The sequence below is a fragment of the Podarcis pityusensis genome (assembly GCF_964106645.2).
Source record: "Podarcis pityusensis genome assembly, chromosome: 17".
NCBI lineage: Eukaryota > Metazoa > Chordata > Lepidosauria > Squamata > Lacertidae > Podarcis > Podarcis pityusensis.
In genome coordinates, this window is record NC_138042.1 from 23,674,249 (window position 1) to 23,698,630 (window position 24,382).

Genomic DNA, 24,382 nt, shown 5'->3' on the forward strand with positions numbered 1-24,382 from the left:
ATACATTGTTAGAGGCGTTTTGGGGGAATGTCTAAGATACATATTGAGGGAATTCTTTGTGATGCCCACCAGCCCATGCTAGATAAACAAACAAACAAACAAATAAATAAATAAATATGTGTGGCCTCCTTAAACCCTTTAGAATTATCCAGGCATGAAGTATAACAGGGGGAAATATTTGTTTATTTCGATTCATATACTGCTCTTCAGCATAAGATTTCAGGGCAGAATAAAATACAGGATACAAACAAGTACATAAGTAGAGCAAAACAGGGGGAGGGGACTCTCCCTCCCTTCCCACAGACACATTTAAAAGGCTGAAGAATATTAATCAGCCAAAGGTCTGGTTAAAGAGGAATATTTCTACCTGTCGCCCAAAAATATATAATGAAGGGACCAAGCGAGCATCCCTGGGAGAGCATTCCACAAATGGGGAGCCATGACAGAGAAGGCCCTGTTCTTGTGTTGCCACCCTCTGGATCTCAGTTTGTACTGTATTTTAAAATAATAATAATAATAATAATAATAATAATAATAATAATAATATAACATCAGTAGCACTTCAGTCAGATAGAATAATGGCCTTCACTAGTGAGTTTCTTATGAGGTAAATAGGCTCTTGCAAATATTGCCTTCATGAGGATCACAAATCCCTAAATCTTCTTTCCTTTGCAGAGATAAGAATAAGAATAAGAATAAGAATAATTACTATTACTTATACCCCAACAGAATTTAAAGTACAATCAAACATTAAAAACTTCCCTAAACAGGACTGCCTTCAGATGTCTTCTAAAAGTCAGATAGTTGTTTATTTCCTTGACATCTGACGGGAGGGCGTTCCACAGGGCGGGCGCCACCACCGAGAAGGCCCTTCTGCCTGGTTCCCTGTAACCTAGCTTTTCTCAGGGAGGGAACCACCAGGAGGCCCTCGGCGCTGGATATAGATACCAAAGTGACACACGACAGCATTGGGGTTCTGGAAAACCCTAAAGTAGATCGCTCTCTTGAGCATTACATGTATATTTCACAAGGCGTTCTTCTGGTTTTGTTTTGTAGCCTAACAGCAGTGGTCAAGTAGTAGGGAAAATGCCTGGCCATTTTACTCCAGTTTTGGCACCCTCTCCCCATCACAGTACGGTGCGGCCTGTGACCCTGACCATGACAGACACTAAACCCATCATTACATCCACTGAAGGTGAGGCATCTTCACCTACAGCAACCAGTAAGTATTTTTCTAGGAAACAAACGCTGTCCATCAAAAATAAATAAATCAAAACCATTTCAAGTTAAGGCCAATATAGGTGCCTTTTCCTGCTATTTGACCAGGCAGATGCTCAAAGTCTGATAATAAAGGACATTGACAAGACATTTACTCTGTACAGTTATAATAACTCAAGTTACTGTATGACATTTGTGACACGGCAATCACAATCTCAGGGCAGGAAATCAAATTAATCCGAGCACCAATTGCCAGGAGAGAATGAAACCTTGATTATTAATTCAAAGATGGACATTCTCGTGACATTGAGAAGCATACTCAGATTGGAAGCTTTTTAAATTTGCCAACACCTGGAATCCAAAAAGGGAGTGAGACAGACAGGAAAGAAAGAGATTCATCTGATTCCTCCCAAGTGAGCTTTCATCCAAAACATACTTAATCAGACACATGATCCTCAATTAACCTAAGCATTTTAATTCATTAGAGCTGATACTGAAAAATCTATGTGGGTTAACTATATCTAACGAGAGTTTGAAAGTTTTGCATTTACTAATTCACTATGTTGAGTACCGTGGGTTGTATCCAGCTACACAATTGCACACACGGAACAATTTTCACATGTGCAGTGGGACTTCCCCTCCTCATGCAGCCCCCCTCCAGTTGCTCTGGGGGTTCTCCCAAACCTCTAGAGCAGATGTTGGAGGGTGTGCGCGAAAGTGAGGTGAGTAGAAGTTCCACACGTGTAATGATTTAGTTGAATACAAGCCCATATAATTACCCTATAGCCTTCAATGGAATTGCAGACATAGACATGCAGGGCCTATCAACTGTTAGAGCCACTTCTCAGGAATACAGCAGCCACAAGGAGAGGCCTGGGAACTTCTATATGCCATGGTAGCCACCCAGTTGCTGCAATTAAGTGGTCGCCAGTTAGGTTGTCCCCGTTGAATGAAATGCTCCTGGCACCAGTGTCCGCCAGGAATGTGTGGTTAGTGGCATGAGAATTTTGCACACAGGCCAAGCCATGCATTATTTACTTACATTATGGATGTCACATGAAGTCCTCACTACCTCAAAGTGCATCTTGGCAGTTTCCATGTTACTGTTCTAACACATCATGGTTCGACATTAACCTCCATGTTAGTCTGAAATTCAACATTGCAACTGTAATAAAAACACCACACAGACAGACACACACATACATACCCTTTCACTAACTGAAAATTATTGTTGCAATCATGTAATGGCAAGTGACTTCTTTACCTAGATACTGGTTTCAAATTAAAATTTCTTAAATGTTAATATCCCACATATAGTTAAACACGTATGGTTCCATCTACATACGATGTGAGGACAGTAGCAAAATTTCAATTAGCTTAGATAAATCTAGACTGCTGCCCTTTTGTATAATGTCCATTTCATCTGACCACATCAAGATAGAGCAGAGTATAAAATAATGGAGTCTATAATCCTGTATACATGAGACCCCCCAGGTATAGGGAGGTATATAAATTTGATAAAAAATAAAATGTACCTGGTATTAAATCCCATTGAACTCAGCAGGGCTTTTGAGTGGACTTTCATTGGATTGCACTGTTAGCAGAAGCAGAAGTCATTACCTACTAATTAATGAATTACCGTATTTTTTCGTGTATAAGACAAGGTTTTTTTACCCAAAAATTAGGGTTAAAATTGGGGCTCGCCTTATACACGGGTAGTGCTAAGGGGAATTTTCTTAATTTGGACTCCCCAAAAATAGTCTTATACATGGGAGCATCTTATACACAGAAAAATACGGCAATTAATAGTGTTGTAATCTCTTCTGATTTCTTAAGTGTGCATAATTCTTGAACAGTAAAGAAGTTTTTAATGATCTATTCTTATTCTACCCTTAAGAATGGAATGAAACTAGAGCTTCAGATTTGACTCTGAGCATTAGTTGTTTCATCATATCTCATGTGCCTTCCAAGCAATATGGCACTAGTTAAGCAGTCACGAAATATTAAAAGCTTAAATAGTGTTTAAGGATGCAAGGGAACCCATCACATACACATCGCAGGTGCATTTCTTTGAGGATCCTACTTTAGGTCTTTGAGAAGGGATATGATTAACACATGGTGAACATTGTGTTAGCAACATTCCCTTTGTGCATAAAGAGCAAAGGTATGCACAAATGGATTTCATTTGTGCATGAAAATTGCATTTATTTCAACATTAAATATTAAAGGAGTTTTACATATCTAAAATGTATTACATGCAGTGAATAGATGGTTCTTTAATCTTAACATTTCACCAGGAAAAAAAATGTAAAAGATTTGATCACTTCTATTTAAGCCTTGTTAAAAACTACATAGAATAATACGCACCATGGAGGAATTTCTTCTATGTATCTGGGACTGGCTGATCTATAATACTTTCCAAAGAGATGCTTTCAATTTTATTTCAAATGAATTAGAATTGGTCAAAAGATAAAAGTGTCACCAAAATGTGACATTAAGATAATTCACAGTGCTGTTACCTATTCCTAGTTATATATCTTTATCCTAATCAGTGTGTACCAAAGCTGATTTAAATGGCTTTACACAGCATTTCACAAGTAAAAACTACTTTTGCTGAAATTATATGGAATAACACGTGTTCCTCCTTCATAGAAATATCACTTTACATGTAAACATGTAATCCATTTTTATGGTGGTTATTCAGTAAAATGTTCTTTTAAAAGGAAATAAATAAGACGCCATTTGTTTGTTTGTTTTAAATAGAAATATAATACCATTTAAATCGATCCTTTAGTGCTTATCTATTTATTCTTTATGCCATTGGCAGTAGGAAGTTAAGATCACCTTACTATGAAATTGATTCAGGTAATGTAGATATTTTCAAACTAGGAGTCAGAGTAAAACAACCCACTTCTTTTGACACAATCAGAAGTTAATGACTTTCAGTCAACACACAACTATTTTCAATTCAAAAGGTAACCTACAGGGGAAAGGTGAATCATTCCATTAACCACACACATGGGGAAAAAATGTTTTAGGAGCTTCTACATTATAGGTCAGTTTTCTAGAACTTACACTAAATACATTTGCTCCACAGTTTTCCGGTGTACAAAGCGCGAACATTTTAAATACAGTATTCGTATAATAAGTAGATGCTGCTTATATTAACTTCCAGAAGAGGGATTCCTATATCTCCCTTTAGAAAAGGGGGGGACACCTTTTATGCCTCATTTTAAAAAATAGCCTTAGCCAGGGCTTTTAATCAGCTGGAACTCAGTGGAACTCAGTTCCGGCACCTCTCAGGTGGGAGCTATTGCCATTCTAAGAGAACAAGGGAGACATTCCCTCTTTTTCTAGGAAAAATAGCATTGGCCTTAGCTCGGTTATGTTCTAAATCTGAGTGGTACTACAAATAAACCTCATTCTACTGTAGCAAATTGTTAGTCTCTGAATTTTGTTGTTTATGTGACTGCATTGAATGAGCATCTGGCTGCACATCTCTTAAAGTGAGCTGGTAAAAAAAACACACAACAAACTTGTATCATGTAGAGAAATTGTCACTGGCAAGGAAGGTGGCCCTGCCTTCATTCAGATTCCATTGAAGTCCATAGGTGTTATAAAACTCTATCCCTTAGTCAAATTCGTTCTTCGTAACTCTGAATTTCTCGTGTTTAAATTATACAGGGTAGAAATGGATAGGTGTCTATCTTCATCAATCTGTTTTGTTCTTCCTTAATCAGCCTACACAGCCTCAGGCACATCCCAAGCCAATCGATATGTGGGACTAAGTCCAAGAGACCCTTCTTTTCTACACCAACAACAGGTGGGCAAGTTTCACATAGGTATAAACAGTAAAAAGATGAGTATTTGCAATAAGTCCCTGCATCCATGTCGCCATTGACCTTAAAACTAGAACAGGATGAGTACCCTTAAACAAAACCTATTTGTATTGCAATATTTGGATAACTACAAGATGCTTCCGTAGGGTTCTGTAAAGGCTTTTCCACGGTGAATCTTTCAGTTACGTTATTTCTAAACTCCTGGAAGTTGAATATATATGAATGCCTCTGTGAAAAAGCAGTACTACTAGTCAGAATTAAGTAGGATTAAGCAATACAATAGTTGATTCTCCAGCTATCTGATATCGTTTGATATTTGAACGTATACATTTATAGTTTCGAAAGAATAACAATACAATAAAATTCAATTGCAGAACATCATCATTCCTAGATTAATACATTCGGAGTGTATTGTTGATTTTACTGTGACGCAAGCTCCTTTTTGTTCCAATTTCTTTTACATCATTTACATTTCAAGTAGCATTTTAGATTTCACACCTCATTGATGCTGTAAATTTAATGAAAATAAATTGTTCGTCCAAAATGACAGCTGAGATTAATAGTGGCTAATAAAACAACCCAGCCCACCATCAATTAATAGTAGGGGCATGCAATACTGCCATACTGCTAGTTAGGCATAGAAGAAAACTAAATTCTGAAGCGTCAGAATTAAAATGTGCTTCATGATGATGCAAGAGGCTGTTTTTACAACTTACACAGTTCTGAAGCCTAATGTTGCCTATGCATACATTCTTTGTATGGTGATACAGTTAGACTGTTGCATCTGGAAATTGCACCTTAACCACCGAGGCCCGAGTGGCATTATACATATACCTTATGCAGAATTCAGTGAAACTTCACACATAATAGCTGATGCACAACAAAGGCTTTCTTGTTCTTTACCAGTGAGACTTCACTGAAAACATCTGCAAAGAGAAAATACCAAATAATGATTGGCTATTTCAAACCAACTATTTAAAGTTTCTGATATTATGCTTATAATTCGACCCGTATGCAGTCCCTTGATTTTAAGTACATACTTTCCTTTCTAAACAAAAAAACACACACTCTTTCCTACACTGGATTTAAGAAATCTCATGGAACTGCAGTATTGACTTTCTTTAAGCTATGTTAGGCTGCAGTCCAAAGCCCTGATCTTTGCTGCTTGAGAGGATTAGGATTTTGCTTGCTACCAGCACCAGAGTTCATGCTGGCAGAATGAAGCATAAGGCCCCCTCAAACAGAATGTTAGCAGGGCCAGCCATGTATGTATCTTCTGGGTCTTGAGTCAGTTAGTTCTTTGGAGACCATTTGGCCTTGCTTTGTTGCGCCAGCTTCTGGATGGCGCAGCAAAACTGAAGAAGAAAAACCACACTCCCCAATTTTGCACCCTATGTGGCACAAGCTGGCAGTGCTCCAATATGTCCCAGTCCCTCGTTAGGACTGTTTTGCCCTTCCATCTATTAAGAAAGGGAGCAAAACGATTCCACATTCCTTGGTACTCTCTAGCAATCTTAACAATATATGCAAATAAGCTCGTCGCAGATTGGCAGTCCTCATGCTACAAACTCCATGTTTGCTCAATACGTTTTCTGATTTATTTATTTATTTTTAAAAATGGTCTTTTTCGTAGATTGGGTTGTATATGACTGTGTCCCTCTATCAGTGGAAGGCTCTTTGACAAAGCATTAATTTTGTTGGCTTTCATAAACAGAAAGGGTGTGTATGTGTGATGTGTGTGATTTTTGCATATCGCCCTTTTATAAATGCAAATTGCAGAGTCAACTGTTTCAAAAGTACCCCAGCCCTCCAGAGCAGATTTTGGGGTTCAGCAGGAGGTTGCAGAGGGCATGTGGTGTTAACAAAAATAGTATCCCACCCCTTTCCACTCAAGTGAAATTTTGCCTGATAAAAAAGAATTCCACTGGTAGAGGCACACAACGAGATACAATTCAATATCAAGACACTAAGAAAATGCTATAAATGTGTCTGTATCTTCATGCAGAAATATATTCCTGTAAGGTAAAGTTAGGAGAAAGAGCTGGAGAGTTTCATAAAGTATTACTCTTTAATGGGTATGAATTTGTTGAGAGTTGAAAAAGCCCATTACAGTGGTACCTTGGTTCCTGAACGGCTTGGCTCCCGAACAAATTAGAACAAAATAAGTGTTCCGGTTTGCGAATGTTTTTCAGAACCTGAACATCCGACGCAGCTTCCACAGCTTCTGATTGAGTGCAGAAAGCTCCTGCAGGCAATCAGAAGGCGTGTCTTGGGTTTTTCCAGTGGTTTCAGGAGTCAAATGGACTCCCGGAATGGATTAAGATCGAGAACCAAGGTTCCACTGTATAGATCCTAGACCCAGGCAATCATCTATTTGCACAGTACAGGAATAGGCTTCCTGTTTTACCTTCCACCAGGCTCCTAAAATAGCTTGTGATGTGAACATGCCACTTGGAATCCCATATGCGCAATGGTCTGATTTTTACCATCTCTTTAAGGTGGGATGAATGTGCAGATTAGAGGTTTTATGTAGGAAACTGGTTACATCACATTAGGTGCATATAGGTGGAGGGGCCCCCATTCCCACTCTACCACACAGATGGATCATCAGGTAAGTATGTGAACTGGGGCAATAGCCCCCTGCAATCCCAAATATTCTTCATTGTGTAGAATGAGAGCTTGGAATATTTTCTTTTTATTATTATTTAAATGTAACTGCAGTTGGAGAGGAGATGTGAGGTACTAAAAAAAATAGTGAAAAGGTATTTTGCCATTTCCTTCCCCCCCCCCCCATTCTGTAATTAATTATATGTTTAGGTGTACTTTTGTGTACAACTTTTTGCCCCAGTATATGATAATGGTCACAAACACAGTGACTATATAGGAATAAACAAATGCATGGAGGATAGGTCTATCAAGAGCTGCTGTTCAGAAGCAGTTTAGTACTGAGTACTAGAGGCTGTCAACAAACTATAGGAAACAAGGATGCCAACTCTGTGGAGCTGAGGTGTCTTCTCCCCCCAAAAAAATATCTGCTGGGAGGGGTCTGGGCCATCTCATTGTTAAGGGGCTGAGTTCAGGGTGGCTTCAGTGGCCGGCTCCTCCTGAGCGCAAGGGAGGAGGAGCTACCAGCAATTGAAACTGCTGCCCTGGGCTCCGCGCTCAGCCTCCTCCCAGCGCATGATGTCACACACCCATGGCAAGCACCTGTGAAAGGGAATGACCTTGGCTATCCTGACTTCTTTGCGAGTTTCAGGTTGAACATTGCTAAATGCAACAAGTGAAAGGATCATGGTCTAATCCAGGAGAACACTGTATTTTTCAGTGTATAAGATGCCCCCATGTATAAGATACCCCCTTACTTTTGGGGACCCCAAATTTAGAAAATGGGCACATGCACTATCCGTGTATAAGATGCACCCAGATCTTTAACCTTATTTTAAAGTAAAAAAACGAAACCTGGTCTTATACACGGAAAAGTACGGTAATTCTTGGGTTCTTAAAGATACTTAATTAGGAAATAGGTTACATTTGTGGCTGCTTTGTAGAAATAAGATGCTGCAATTAGAAAGCTATGGGCATATTAAAAAAATAGGATTTCCAACTGCAGTCATACCTTGGATCCCAAACGCCTTGTGAGTCGAACATTTTGTCCCCCGAATACTGCAAACCCAGGAGTGAATTCCAGTTTGCAAAATTTATTTGGAACCCAGACATCTAATCCAGCTTCCGATTGGCTGCAGGAACTTCCTGCAGCCAATTGGAAGCCATGGCTTGGTTTCCGAACGTTTTGGAAGTTGAACGGACTTCTGGAACGGATTCCGTTCAGCTTCCGAGGTATGACTGTACTTATTTGATATATGGCTCTTACTCCTATAAATGTCTCGGAAATGACAATGCATATAATGTTATCGTCTTGTGTGTGATGGGGCAAGGCGAAGCACACATGCAGAAATTGCCTAAATTACTTGGACAGAGTAAAGGTTATGCTTTGGTAAGGCAGAAATAAGATTGATTTACTGTGTCCTTTCATTACTTTACAACAATTTAAAAGAGACCACTTTTCCTGTGGCAGGTCCTAAATGCATTTGGTTTAAAGTAGGCCGTGATGAATGAAAAGAAAAATCAAGGGGTACATGAAATAAAGGCAATCAATCATTTTATATTAGTTGAGAGAAATTCTAAATTAGAAAGCCAATGGTTTTAGTTCCAGAGAGGTGTTTTAAACATTCACCATTCCTTTTAATATACTTTGACCCCTTAGGAATAAATATTGTCACAGGTACATTCTGTGTTTCACAGGAGGAGCCATTGGAGAGATTTATTCTCTCAGGTTATGAGAGGTATTGACGTTTATTCTTGAGTGCTTTTTTATTATTAAGTAACATAACATAGCCTATATAAATTGTAGTAATGACCATAAATTTAGGCTGCTTGTATAGTTGATGATTCTCCTTAAAAATAGTCTCTCCAAAAAAATAATAGTTTGGTGGAATTTCCAATGAAGCAATTTATTACTGAAAGTTGCTGGAATGTTTCCATCGATGGGAGCATTGTAAATATAATTTTGAGAGCTCATGTGCATGGGGAAGCAATATGACATATAGATTTTAATTTACAGACCAGGACACTATGAGATGCATGTTATTAAACATGTAACTTAATATGCGGATAGCTACAAAGTCAGGATTATTATTAGGAATCATAAATCTAACCATTCCTTTTTCTGTGGTGGTCACACATTGGCTCCTAGCTACTTTAAATTGCTAAATATTTCCATGCTAAAGCAACAATAGCATAATAAATCTAAAAAAAAAAAAAATTAAACACAGATTTTTTTTTTTTAATGCTGATAGGCCTATGCAGCTGCTGATTTTTTTATTTTTTTATTGAGTAGCCAGTCATAGAATTGTAGAGTTGGAAGGGACCTTGAGGGTTGTCTAGTCAAACCCCTTGCCATGCAGGAATTTGTTTTCCAGCATGGGGTTCAAACCCACAACCTTCAGATTAAGAGTCCATTTCAATAATTGCTGTGCATTGCTTTTAACCATTTTTTAAAAAAAATAAAATAAAATATTGCTATACACTGCCCTGGTGTTTTGTGAGAGGGCTGTATATAAATACTTCTATAACTAAATAATGTAGACGACAACTTTGAGTCAATTGCGGCGCAGATGAAATTGTTAATATTGGTAATCAATGGATTACTCTGGATTCATTTCCTTCACTTTGTTTTCTTCTTTGTTCATGGTTAAAGAGCAAAGATTCTTAGTCCTTAGTTTTGCCACCTGACCTTGATGTTGTTAATCAAAGAGCAATGCATCAAGGAGCTTCTGGTTCTATAGAAGCTGCAAAGGGTTCCATAATGAAATGAATGGCAGATACCTTGTCTGCCTTTTCTTAGTTTTCCTAGGGCAGCCTTCCTCAAATGGGCACGCTCCTGAAGTCTTCACTGCAAGTCCCATCAGCCCCAGCCGACATCACCATTGCTTTGAGATGATAGTTGCACTCCAACAACAATTGGTGGGCACCAAACAGGAAAGGTGGTTCTATGGTACACTTTCAGTTTGTGTAGGGCAGGCACGTCCAACTTTGACCTGAACCCCCCAACCCCAACCCCAAAAAACAGGGCTTTCCTTCCTAAAAAAAAAGCTCAACAACGTTGACCTGAACCCCCGAAAAGGAGGTAGATCACTGCCAGTTTTTAACTCTGTGAGTAGATCACAGTCTCTTGGTAGTTGGCCACCCCTGGTATAGGGCAGTGGTTGAGCTCAACATGAGCTGTTGTCAACTAGTTGTAAATAAAGATTTATACCTCGGAGCTTATCTCAGAATCTCCTACAAAGGTAGAGAAGGTTTTGCGGCAGACAGATCATTGCAGAACGAGTTCTGGGGTCGGGGGCTGAACTTTTAATGATCTGAAGTGAAACTTTTGCTAATGAACAGGCTCTTTTCCAACTCATACCATTGGCTGGAGTTATAGCCAGGATTTCAAATGTTTATTAGTTTGTAAAAAAAGAAACTGGAATTGTATATTCCCCTGATTTATCAACTGCTGTTTTTTTTAAAATAAACTTTTCACTAGAATGGGCTCGGAAATGATGTGAAACTTAAATATTTATTAAAGTTTTAAAATGCTTTGTAATAGATCACCTTTCCACCAAGGCAAGTACATTTTCACGACCTAAATGTTATAATTCTAATTTCTTATGGGCAGGACGATTTTACAGAGACAATATACCTAATTAAAAAGCCTGGGGAAGTGAAAGCAGAAGAGAATTATTTATCATATTTAAAATGTTAGTCTTCTATGTGCTGGTGTTGGTCCAGTTACTGATACATTCTTAATACCATAGCACTACATAACATTAAGGTATGGGTTTTTACCAGTGCTTGGACTCTGAGTTTGTAGATATATATAGGGGTACATAGAATTACCTTTAGGCAGGCTTGCCCCCCCCCCCTTTGCACCAACCCAACAATATGAGATGTAGTTAAAGAAAACTACAAATCTCACACGCCAGATTGGCATTTCACAGCAGCCATTCCAGCAGGAAGTTGTAGCTCAAGACACATCTTTTGGCTTTTACATGATTCCATTAATAGTGGAATAAATCTTCTTTATTCAAATCATATACGAGGAAGCTGAAACAATAATTGCAGACACTGTCTATGGACTTAATATTGTCAGGCAAAGACTGAAAAGGCACTAGAGATTTTTCTCCAACAAAGCTTTAATAGATTTAGGAAACAAGTTATCGACGCTTAGGCTGTTCGCATTGTGTCTCTTATCATAATTGACAGTTTGACGTAAAACCTAGTCACATGACTGTCAGAGACACATGCAAATGGATAAGAGGTCACATTTCACATACTCTTGTTGGAAAGGAAACACATTTAAAGGAAGTTTCACTCAAAACAATGACAATATGCATATGTTTATAGCCTTCCTCAGTCAACAAAAAGCAAAGCTTGGTCTCATATCACTTGCTGCCTTTTCCATATATATATTTACCTAAGCTGCTGAACAAAGAGGTGTGGAAGGAATATTAACCTTAGAAACTTTGTTAAGACGTGGGAGAATAATGTTAAATGATACATGATGTGTTTAAGAAAATTAGTTGTAGGTTTGTAATTTTTTAAAAAATACAATACTAAAAATGGGGTGGGTGAGTTTCACTTAAGACGTCCCTGTTTCCTGGGGACAGTCCCTGGATTTACAAATCAGTCCCCATACAAAATCCACTGAAGTTGAAAAGTGTCCCTGGATTCATTGAAAAAAGTCTGGCAACCTTAGTTTAAATAGCATTATATGAAAATTAGATTGGGATCCAAAGAGTTGCCTGCTGCCCAACTCCCAGCTCCCTTGCAGCCCAACAGTATCCAATTTAAAATGCTTGTGTCTTGATCCAGCAAGAGAGATGCAGCTGATCTTTGCTTCTGGTACTTGGGACGGTGATTGCAATTCCCAATGTTGCATTAGGAATCAACCTGTGCAACTCAGTTCCTACAATCCTGTACGTATTTACCTAGGGAGTTAGCCCTATAAAATGGCCCTTCACAATGGTGACCATCATCTTAAAAAATAAATAAATCACATCTGTTATATGTTGAATGAATAGGTGCCAGTTGGTGCATGCGTTTAGAATAGCAATTTACATACAGGCAAGTTATTACTGCATGTGTATCTTTGGATTAGGTGCTCTGGAGTGTGAATGTACAATTTTTATATTCTTAGGTTAAGGTGGCCGTCTTACTGGCATGTGTGCAATTGCACATTGATTTTTATATTTAAAAGTATTTGTATGCAAAGTATATTACTGGTGGCAAATATTACAAGCTTTGCAGTTTTCTTAAATTACCATAGGCCATACCATTACCATACCATTCAGATCCTATTACACGTGTATTATTTATCATAGTTACTGGTAAGAGGATCTGAAATTATTTAATAAGGCCAGTATATTGACACACTTTCTAACCAATATAAAGGTTTTGTACTAGTTTCTAAAGTTTTGCTTTAAAAGCTTTTGACATATTTAGTTAAGGGTCTACTCATATTTTGTGCCAAACCACCCCTCCCCCCCAACTGTAATTCAGAACACAAAGCATGGCTTGAGTTTTCAGCTATCAGGCAAACCATGATTTCAGGTTTCTCACCTATTTTGATTTCTGTTTGCTCAGCACTCTTAGCTACAGTGTCTTCCAGAGCAGAACAACAGTTGCGTGTCAAGGTCCCCAAGCCACCCTCAAATAAAACACAATTCACACAGAATTTTTAAGGTTTGCGTGTCGAGGTCCCCAAGCCACCCCCCAAATAACTCACAACGCACACTTAATTTTTGTTTAAGGTTTTTGGCATAATTTTGGCCACAACTTTATTTAAATACAAAACCGTGAGTGGTTGTTTAGGCATTGGTTAAGACTATCTGTCCCCCCGCCTGGGGACAGAACTGACTTCCGGGCACCACCGAAAGACAGTGCGGGGGAAAGGGGGGGAGAAATGGAGCTGAGTCACAGACCCTCAATTCTCATCCGCATGCTCCCCGAAGGCTTGCCGGCCCTAGTCCCATTCCAGGGATTGGACGAAAAGATGGCAAGCCCCAGGATTCCTTTAACGGAATTCCCTTTCCGCAGCAACCATGGAGGGGCAGGCCCAGCCTATCCTAACCCCTCCTCCACCAATTTATAACCAATGCCTAACCGCAACCTTACAAGTTGTGACGATTTGCTACGCAGTAGGCAAAAACCAAATGGCCCAGCCAATCAGCCAGATGGACAAAATTCCTACCAGGCCCCTGCCCCAACGGCAGACGACCCCATGACAGGCATAGCAAGGTCAATGCAACAACCCCTTACTCAAGGGCAGGTGGGCGGGTGATCCGTTGCACGCAGCAAAGAGAAAGCTCCAGGCTGCGTGCAGAGTATTTAAACATTTTACCCCTCCCACCAAAATTGCAACATAACTTTTACCCCAGCAACCCAGTGAACCAATCACTGCCCCAGGCCATCTTTAGAGACCCTGCCTGGTAACAGAGGGGTGGCTCAGCAGACCCCACCGCAACACGTGCTCTCCATGAAGGAGAACACGCTTTTTGGCATTATTTTTTGGCCACAACTTTATTGATTACAGAATGTGAGTGGTTGCTTAGGCATTGGTTCGCGAATATCTGTTCCCACCTAGAGGGATAGAATTGACATCTGCAAGCCTGCGAAAGTCAATAAGGGAAAACATTTTGGGGAGAGAATAGAGCTGCTTACCATGCCCTCCCCCCTCCCCAAATGCTCCCAGGGGCTCTTGCGTGGCCCTAGCCCCTTGGCAGGCATTCGGACAAAAGCATGGCAAGCCCCTGGATTCCTTTAATGGGATACCCTTGCAGCAGCAGCATTGGAAGGGCAGGCACAGCCAATTCATACCCCTCCACCAGCCAAATTTAACCAGTGCCTAACCGCAACCTTATAAGTTGTGACGATTTGCTACACAGTAGGCCAAAAAAAATTGGAACCAGCCAATTATCCAAATGGAAAAATTCCTACCAGGCCCTTGCCCCAAAGCAGACGACCCCATGACAGGCATAGCAAGGTCAACGCAAACAGCCCTAAATATAGAGAGGGTGGGCAGGTGATCTGATGTGCGCAGCGAAAAGAGGCAGCTCAATGCTGCGTGCAGGGAATAAATAGCCCCTTGGCTGTCAATCATAAATTGCAACATCAAATTCTCCCCAACAACCAAGAGGTGCCCAATAAGATTCTTGGCCATCCAAACTAACCTGCTCAGCAACAGAGGGATGTCTTGTTTGCCCCCACCACAACACGTGCTCTCCATAAAGGAGAACACGCTCTGTAGCTCTTGTTTTTCAGTTCAGATATAATTCCCAACCATAACTGGCACTCATCATAGCTTACAAACCCAATTTTCAAACCTAGGTTTCTGATTCTGGTTTGCTGATCAATTACAAACCATTGTTTGTCAATTCAGACAGCACAGGATACGATTTCTGCGACTGAATCTGAATTGAGCCTGGTTAGGTTTAATAGATGATTGCACACAAATATTGCAGATGCAATTTTTATAGTTAAAATGCTGCCCCCTTAAATTTAACCATTAACAAAGAAGATGTTGCCCCCCCCCCAAAAAAAAGTTTGGCTCCACATCTACACCAGTGTGCTACTTAAGATCATTGAAGTTTAGTGATTTCCTTCAAGCTCACAGTCTGATTCACTCTGAAAAATACTGCATGTAGAAAATTTTATAGCAGACACCCACTGTCCTCCAGGCATAAGCTCTAGTACCGTAGCAGTACTTGAGAATTATTCTAGGCAGGAATGTCTCTCTTTCTGGTTGATTTTCCTGGTGTCCCGTCCCCCCCCCCCCCGATTTTTTTAAAAAGATCACACTGAATTCTTCAGATAACGAATAAGAAAACAGTCAGGGAAGGTCCTTTTCCATTTCCGAAGACTCAACGGCAGGAAAAGCAAGAGGGTAGCAGTCAGACAGGGTCAAGGCATGGATATTATCTTGTCCTCAGCATATATGTTTTTCAGGAAAGGACGATAATAAATTGAGCTGCTGTGAAAGTCATTGCTCTAACTTTTAGAGGCACTTAAGGTTTTCCATTGGGGGATGGGAGGAAGAACAGCTTTTAGGTACAATTAATTACAGTATCCGTGTTATCTTAATTGAATTTGAAAGTGTGATTTGGTACTTTTTAAATAGTATTTTTATAGTATTGGTGAGTAGGGATTGAAATCATACTTTTCCTAGGCTTTCTTCATTAGACTAGATGGGGCTTATTTGCTCAAACATAAATATAATCACTGCATCTTTTCAGGAAATCTGCTAGCACTGTAGGGCAGCTGCCAGATAAATGGCTGTATAGGGTTACATGAATAATTAGTGAAGAGCAGTGCCGATGATTTGGTGATCTGGGAAGAATTTGTTTCAGCTTACATGTAATGCATTCTCCACTGTATTTTAAAGTCTTTTAAATGGTATTATTTTGCTTCTAGAGCTAGATTAGATTATTTTACCACTGCATGTTAAGTGATGCCATATTCAGTAACACTAAATTAATCAACCTCTATTACAAATGCCTCCACCCTTCTTGAACAGTAAGATAAGGTCATTATGTAATTTTGGATCCTCTTTCCTTTAAATTGCATGTCATCTGTGTATCACCAAATGCATGCTTTCAAGGTATTGATTTTTTTCCCCTCCCCCTGTCCTTTCCCCCCTAGTACATTGAATAATTTTAAGTGGTTTTGCTTTTCCTTTTTTGTTTTTAAATTCACTATTGAACATTAACATTTCTTTTTTCCCCCCAGCTCAGTTTATAATATAATTAATTGCTAAATACCGGTTATTCTTTTATGCTTTTATTAATGGAGAAACACATCCAAGTAGCATTTTCTTAATGTGAGGAAAAAGTAGGATTTTGTTTTGCACAAGATGTGTTACGATTTTATTTTTGAAATTGTTTTTGTTTTTTTACACTAGTACTACTACTACTTGGGGATGTAAGGTTTGTGCCATGTAAAGTACTAGTTTGCATGCATTCATTTAAATACTAAAAACTGTAGTACTGCTCGATCCATATCTGACTGCTAGGTTTCAATTGACAGCTGAGGATTTGTGACTGGACCTTGAATCAAAACGGCAGGCATTTATACCCCAGTGGCAATGAGGATACATTGGGAATTACTTGGCAAAGGTAAAATTTTAATTATTTCCAAACCTAAACTCTCTTGGGTTCTTCATTATCTGTTTCAGGTGGCCTTCGGGAATATATTTGTCAAGATCTTAACTACAATATATATATATATTTTTTGTAACGTCTCTTGAATTACATGTTTTAGATTAGCTGAAATGATGCAAATTGAACTTTTATCGGTTAAAGCACTTGGGATACGAAATGTTGGCTGTGAAGGATAAAAGTTTGTGGAAGAATCAAATTTATGGCTGCATATTTTGAGGCTTGCAAGTTCATAATCAGAGATTATATGCGTTTAAAAAAATAACAAAAAGGAACTGGTACAAGAGAGCAGTTTAGACAACGTACTCAGAAAAAACAATTGATCTGAATTTCAAACATTAGTATGTTTACCGAGGTAAGTTAGAAGTCACATGTCTTAAAACTAGCATTTGCTTTCATAAAGATTTTTACTCTTTGCAGGTGAGAGAAAAAAACTATTTCTACAAAAGACAGGATTTTTTAAAAGGTCATTTATTTGATCATGGCTTTAGCATTATGTGTGAACAAGTTAAGCTGCTTAATGATGGTTTGCTTACTGCCAACAAACAATGATATGAAACCCTTGTTTCTTGTAATTTTGGCATGGCATTACATGTGAACTCATCTCAGGGATTGTTTTTGTTGTTCTCGTTCACACATCTTGGCAAAGAGTATATTAAGGTACGTCAGCCTTGTCCTGATGATCCTCCTTGTGGAAATCACACAACTGATTCCCCACCACCACCCCACACAATAATGTTAGTATTGTCTGACAACAAGAATCACTCCCCGGTTCTTGGAAAACCATACAAGGTCCTAGTCCATATTTCCTATTGCATAGGCACATTGAGCACACATATTCACTCACCATACTTATAAAACATACATGTTTCTCTCTTACACATAGCCATACATAGCCAACATATTTCTCCCTATTTGTGTGTCTGCAGGGGAAGGTAGGTTTTGGGGCCCCACACTGAAGGCACCCTGGTGCCAAAAAACACTCCCCAAGCATCACCTGCTGAAGATAGCCGTCCAAGTAGGACCAGAACCACTGCAAAGCATTGCTTCCCACCCGAAACTCAGATCGCCTCTCCATGAGGATACAGTAGATGGTATCAAAAGCCGCTGAGAGATCAAGGAAGATTAACAGGGACACATTGCCCCTGTCTCTCTTCCTACAGAGGTCGGGATTATTTATGAGCCCCCAACTTTTTCTTTAGATTATATTATTTTACAGTCTTACCTTGGTTTTCAAACAGCTTGGTTCTCAAACCTTTTGGCTCCCGAACACCACAAACCAGGAAGTGATTGTTCTGGTTTGCAAACTATTTTTGGAAGCTGAACATCCGACGGGGCTTCCATGGCTTCCAATTGGCTGCAGGAGCTTCCTGTAGCCAATCAGAAGCTGTGCTTTGGTTTCCGAACATTTTGGAAGTCGAACAGACTTTCGGAATGGATTCCATTTGGCTTCCAAGGTACGACTGTATTTCAAAATAAATCACTCATTAAGAAGAAGAAAAAGACAAGTTTGGATTTGATATCCCACTTTATCACTACCCTAAGGAGTCTCAAAGCGGCTAACATTCTCCTTTCCCTTCCTCCCCCACAACAAACACTCTGTGAGGTGAGTGAGGCTGAGAGACTTCAAAGAAGTGTGACTAGCCCATGATCATCCAGCAGCTGCATGTGGAGGAGCGGAGACGCGAACCCGGTTCACCAGATTATGAGTCTACCACTCTTAAGCACTACACCACACTGGCTCTCTTGATATAGACCACTTTTAAGCATTGCAAACATTGCCCAAATATATACAGAGATAGACTTTAGTTTTGTATGGTTTATGGTTCTATCACATTGTACACTTTAATTAAGTGAAAAACAATAAATTTCCTACACACACACCCTCCAAAAATATAAGTAACATCCCCCCATATATTAAAAATGCTCAATTTTAAGAATACAAGACTTGAAGTTTTAAGTCTTGTATTTCTTCATCAAGTGAAAACACAGCGGAATGGATGTGGAACTGTTGTTGAAGAGAGGTTCCAAGTGCACAGAATCTTGGATATACATTTGTGTTCACCATGGGGTCAGAAAGATGCTCTCTTTCTGGTGGTGGTTCATTGAATTGAGTCTTTAGAAATGTTTGACAAGAAGTATGAGCTATGACTTGATATGAGAATTTCAGTGGCTGCCCTCGAGGGTCACACAGTGGTCCCGTCAAGGACCAGCTGGGTGAGGAAGAGTGGCCAGAGGCTGTCTCCCAAGAGCCCCCAGGGAGGGCTCCAAAGATGGCAAGTTACTGCCCGGAGCCTGGTGGTGGGACACTGAGAAGCAGTCAGCAGAAGGGACAAACTGGGAGCTGACAGAAACAGGAGACTTGAGGGGACTCAGGAAATGGAAGGGCCTTCCAGGAAGCATGTATGCAGTCAGTCCCAGTCCTGCTGACTCTCCTTCTCCTCTGACCCCACACACCAGGAGGGTCTTGCATGTTGCTGAGCAACATGCCAGACAGACCCAGAGGAGGAGCTCACCCCGTCAACTCAGCCTTCGCCTGCTTGGGAGGGAACCAGAGTGAAAGGCTAGAGGGGAGGAGCATGCCTGGGGCTTAGCAACAGCAACGCCTTCATTGAGTTAAGACGAACCAGGGACATTGCTGTGTTGTTGTTTTTCTGATAATAAAAAGCTAATTGCGTCCTGTGCTTTCTGTGTGTGTGCCAGCCCTGTGGATGACCTGGCTCCTTGACAGGTCCTAGAATGCTTATAATTTGAGCTTGCAGCTACCCTACCTCCCAATCAGTCTTGGCTGCACTGTTTTTGGTTGCCACCGAGTTTGATCTCTGTAAATAAGGCATAACACCCTAGATCATTGTTGTGCCATTGAAGGGTCCAGCACAGGACAGCTTGCAGTATTTGAGCCTTTCTTAATTGGCAGTGGCTCATGAGCTGGCTCAGCACTGTGGTAGTTCAGGCAAGCTATAGCAACAGGGCCGTCTTTACTTGGGGATGCAAGGGGTGTGGGGCACCTGGGCGCCAAATGCTGGGGGGGGAGTTAAATGTACATCTACTGTATACCAGTCCCTCTCAATTGGCGGCCATGAAAAGCAATGGCATGAAAGTCCCCACCCCCCTCCTCCATCGCTTTGTTACTTTGTAGCGTCAAATATTTCTGAGTCAGGAAATGAAAGCATTTTTCCCTGCTGGTTCGTTGTTACTGGTGAGCGATTCCCCCCCTAAAAAGGTCAACTTTGGCTTCCCCCCCAAAAAAACTCAATAAAAGTTAATTTGGGGGCAGCTAAACTAAATTTGGGAGCACTGGGCAGATATTTGCACTCCGGCGGCACATATGCTAAAGACGGCCCTGTATAGCAACACCAGTTTTGGAAGGGAGACACTGCAGTGCTACCTCACCACGTAGGCCTTTGCTGCCCTTAACATCAAGACTTGTCTTGGACCAGAGGTCGGCAAGGTTTACCTCGCCTGGGCCAGTTCACTCCAGCGGAGATCCCTCTGTGGGCCGGATCGTGTGCAGCTGCAATTTCCGGCATCTGCCTCTGCACAGACACAATTTCCAGCATCTGCACAGATGTGATCTTCAGCGCCTGAGCATGCGCAGATGCGATTTCCAGCACTGCGGGCAGCTCGGTTCAGGGGCCGGTTAAACAACCCCCGTGGGCCACTTGTGGCCCATGGGCCTTAGGTTGCCTACCCCTGTCTTGGACAAATACTTCTGTATTAGACAAACAATGCCCATATGGAAACATAGTGAGTGCATCAGAGAAGTTTTTCCATGCTTTATCCATTCTCACAGTAGGACTGACCTTCTGAAGCCCCGTCCAGGCACAGTTGGATTTCCTTCTTTAATTGTGAACAATTTCACTTCCCAAGAAAACAAAGCTCTCAGTTAACAACCGAAAATATATTTGGTGCCCTGGCTTCTTTGCACCCCTAGTGCAGAAGACATATAAGGATGTTCAAACAAACCTCCTAATTTACTCCGTACCTATATATGTGCATGTTGGGAGGTAGCGTTGTTTGAACACCTCATTGTTCGAAGGCAAGATGCACAAAGCAAGAGGATTTCTTTTTGGCAGTGTGCAAACCAGTTTCCTTCTCAGTTCAGAACATAAAAATGTCCTCAGCTGAAAAAAAGCCATAGGAATTGCCGCACCGTTACAAAATTCAAGCCAATTGTGCAAATAGAAAACCAAAACTGAGTTTAAAAATCCAGTAGTGCCTCGACAAAAGCGTTTGTATGCTCCTGCTCAAATAATCTGAACCACGTGGAAATCAGCTTTGCACAAGTAGGCTCCAGTGTAGACTAGTGTTCACGAGGCTCAATTTTTCAGCAGCTATTAAGCTGCTATTATTGCAGGGCTGGGTTGTTAGCAGTTTTGAACTTTGGCTGTTTTCTGCCAAGTCTTTCAAAAACGGTAACAGTGTTAAGGCGCTCATTGTCAAGGTATTGTAATTTATATTTCAAAAAGCAAACCTTTTTTCAGTCTTTTTTTTGAAGGGATAGCTGCTAATTTAACATTACTTTTGCTGTGCCCAGGCATTTCCTGCTTTCACTTTGTTATCTGGACACAGAAATACAGTACAACAGCTGGTTTGTTCTTAGAGCTCCTGAGGAGAGCCTTATTCTCAGAGTGCTGAATTTCCTTTTCAGCTGTAGCCGTAGGGGTGTTCTTAATGTTCAACTTTTTAGAGCGGCATTCTTTGCCCCCCAACCCCTCTAAAGAGCTGTGATGCTGATGCTGATAAGGCAGTGAGATGGAATAAGCTTTGGCATGTGGGGGAAGGGAGAATGAGAATTTCGGATTCTAACAAAACAGGCAAACTTTCAAAGAACTTAATCAAAATCAAGTAATGTTGTAGTTGTAGTAGTAGTAGTTGTTAAAGTTTGTGCTGCAGTTAGCCAGAGGGTTACTTTCTGTATAACGTATTTGCTTGCGTGGGACAAAAATGCAAACTCAACTTTTGCAAATAAAAACAACGAAATGAAAACATTGCTGATAAAATCATTAGCGGTGGGGAAAGCTGGAAGGATTTGGTTTTTTTATCAGTTTGTCACTATCTCTGTTACACTTTCCACCCAACTCCCTAATAAAACAAGATGTGCAGAGAATTATGTTTCCTTTCCATCTAAGCAAACATCTTCAGAACACTTCCTAAGAAATTAATTGTATTCCAGCCAGACTTGCATGCTGCCATCCCACAGGAAATGGGTCAGCAATCCATTAAGATGCCATTAGATAATCTAATTTGGAACTTAATCTCTAAATTAACCATGCTCCATACTTGAAGCATACTTGAGAGAGAGAGAGAGAGAGAGAGAGAGAGAGAGAGAGAGAGAGAGAAGTTTGTTTGAATCGATAGGGGAGCCGAAGCGTGAAGAAGCCTGTTTGTTTTTTCTGTAGCTGTGGTCACGTCTCAAGCCGTCTGGTAACCAGGAGAAACCAGACATGATGTAATTCCAGATTGAACTTGAACTTCAGGGACTCAGAATGGAGGAACAATGGACCATAGGAATCAATAATGTCCATTTTCCACATGATTATGTTTGAAGCTTTAAGTTAACCTTTATGGAAGAATCGGCAAAAAACAAAAACAAAACAAAAACAAAACCCTACAATGTGACTAAAATGAGGGGAATCCACAGACAAAATGTTCAAAAGAAAGCAACTCTCCCCCTCCCCAGCTGTACTTTGAGAGTTGCACTGCAGATTCCAGCAGGATTAGAAAAGTTCCCGCGCTGCAGTAAACCAGTTGCTTGTTCTAAGCGCTCTTTGTTCAGTTAGGTAGGATAAACTTAATCTTATGTTTCCTGTCAGATGATTTTAGCAGTGTTCTTAGAGAAGGATGAGTATGGTTTTTTGGTTTTTTTCAGAAGTGGTAAGAGCACCATTAACCCCTTGATGATTTCAGAATATCACTTTTAAAATGTGTGTGTGTGTGTGTGTGTGTGTGTGTGTGTGTGTGTGTAGTGTCTTCTTCAACCGTGAAACTGTTTTTTTATACTGTGATTTGTCCTTTCTGTGAGTGTTTGGCATGTTTATTGAGCAAACAAAAATAAAATGCTAATTCTTATTTATATTAAGTGCACATTGTAATGAACCGCTGTGCAAAATTTATTTAAAAGGTTATAGAAAATTGGGGGGGGGGGCAGATAGTCAGTGCTTGTGTGATTCTTGCCAACTTTAAAAATAACTTTTGAAAAGGATCGAGTTAAGGTTCTTTCACCCTGGAAGCTGAAATGCTTTGAGGTTAACCTCTTCTGTGCTATTACATATGTGAACTGCAAAACATGTATCAGTGCAGCTTACTTTGTTTTAGTACTGTCTCATTTCAAGCAAACTAAATAACAGGGATTTTGCCCTGAATCCAGCACGGTTAGATGTGCTTACGTATCCCTAAATCTGTGTTGGAATTAGACCACAATTTATTTTTGCCTCATACCTAAAACTACAAAGTAACCTTAGGTGTCTTCCCTCTAACAACAAAACAAAACATTGCAAAAAAAAATGCATATATGGCCCAAGTCACTGTGAAAAAAGAAATCACAGGAATAGAGTATATATCCATTCTTGGTGAACTGGTAATAGAAATTTTGCTAACTTTTGACACAAATATGTGTGGCACTGCCCACATAGAGAAAATGAATAGTAGGCTTAAGATGACCTACACTTCTGGGGAACATTGTGATAGAAGTTTGTAGGCAGGGGTGAATGAAGGCTAACCAACAACCAGGGTGGGGCAAACGTCGGCTGTGTATGTGTTGCGCTGCTACATACGATGCATGCATGGCGTCGCTACGTGGGGCGCATGTGTGGCGTCGCCAAGTACAGTGCATGCGCGCGACACCGCGCATGCGCCCTACATAGCGGTTTGCCGCCGGTGCCGCCAGAGCGCCATACGGACGGCACTGGCGGCAAACTGCTATGTACAGCTCATGTGTGGTGGTGCTACATACAGCTCTTGCATGCGACACCGTGCATGTGTTGTACATAGCGGTTTGCTGCCGGCGCCGCTCGAATGCTGTACGGACATTGGCAGGATCCTCTGCTCACGGCTGCAGCCACAAATGGAGGATCCTCCACATGCGGTGGCACGGTGGCCGCTCGTGCCGCTGTGCCCAGGGATGGCAGGGCGAGCACCCCACAGTGTGCCTTCTTGTCACCCCTCCAGACATGGCACCTGGGGCAAACCGCCCCCCCCTTGTGGCGCCACTGTTTGTAGGTTCCTATTTTCAGTTGATTGCCAAGTAACCATGTACAGTGGTACCTCGGGTTACATACGCTTCAGGTTACAGTCTCCACTAACCCAGAAATAGTGCTTCAGGTTAAGAACTTTGCTTCAGGATGAGAACAGAAATTGTGCTCTGGCGACGTGGTGGCAGCAGGAGGCCCCATTAGCTAAAGTAGTGCTTCAGGTTAAGAACAGTTTCAGGTTAAGAAAGGACCTCTGGAAAAAATTAAGTACTTAACCTGAGGTACCACTGTACTTGCATATCTAAAGATAACCAAGATAAGGATCAGGGGATTCAAATCACTGTACAATTCTAATTTCACGTTTCTTCACAACAGCGAC

The 24,382-nt window shown here is 40.7% G+C and overlaps 2 protein-coding genes across 15 annotated transcripts in view; one reads left to right on the forward strand and one right to left on the reverse strand.

Moving 5' to 3' along the window:
• The window catches only part of FREM1 (FRAS1 related extracellular matrix 1), a gene marked incomplete at its 5' end in the record, with an annotated part of 715,053 nt that overhangs the window by 226,152 nt on the left and 464,519 nt on the right, over positions 1 to 24,382 (reverse strand). The window lies entirely within an intron of this gene.
• Positions 1 to 24,382, forward strand: part of NFIB (nuclear factor I B) — a 208,937-nt gene that overhangs the window by 171,819 nt on the left and 12,736 nt on the right. For 2 of the 10 annotated variants that reach the window (XM_080987839.1, XM_080987843.1), the window contains exons 9-11: positions 1,057 to 1,222; positions 4,959 to 5,041; positions 16,680 to 16,768. The exons of 1 other annotated variant lie outside the window; for it this stretch is intronic. In XM_080987839.1, the coding sequence (XP_080843965.1) occupies positions 1,057 to 1,222; positions 4,959 to 5,041; positions 16,680 to 16,768 (338 nt within the window). Of the gene's footprint in view, positions 1 to 1,056; positions 1,223 to 4,958; positions 5,042 to 16,665; positions 16,769 to 24,382 lie in introns of those variants that run through there. 7 more of the 10 variants (XM_080987842.1, XM_080987845.1, XM_080987847.1 and 4 more) reach the window with 7 other exon arrangements.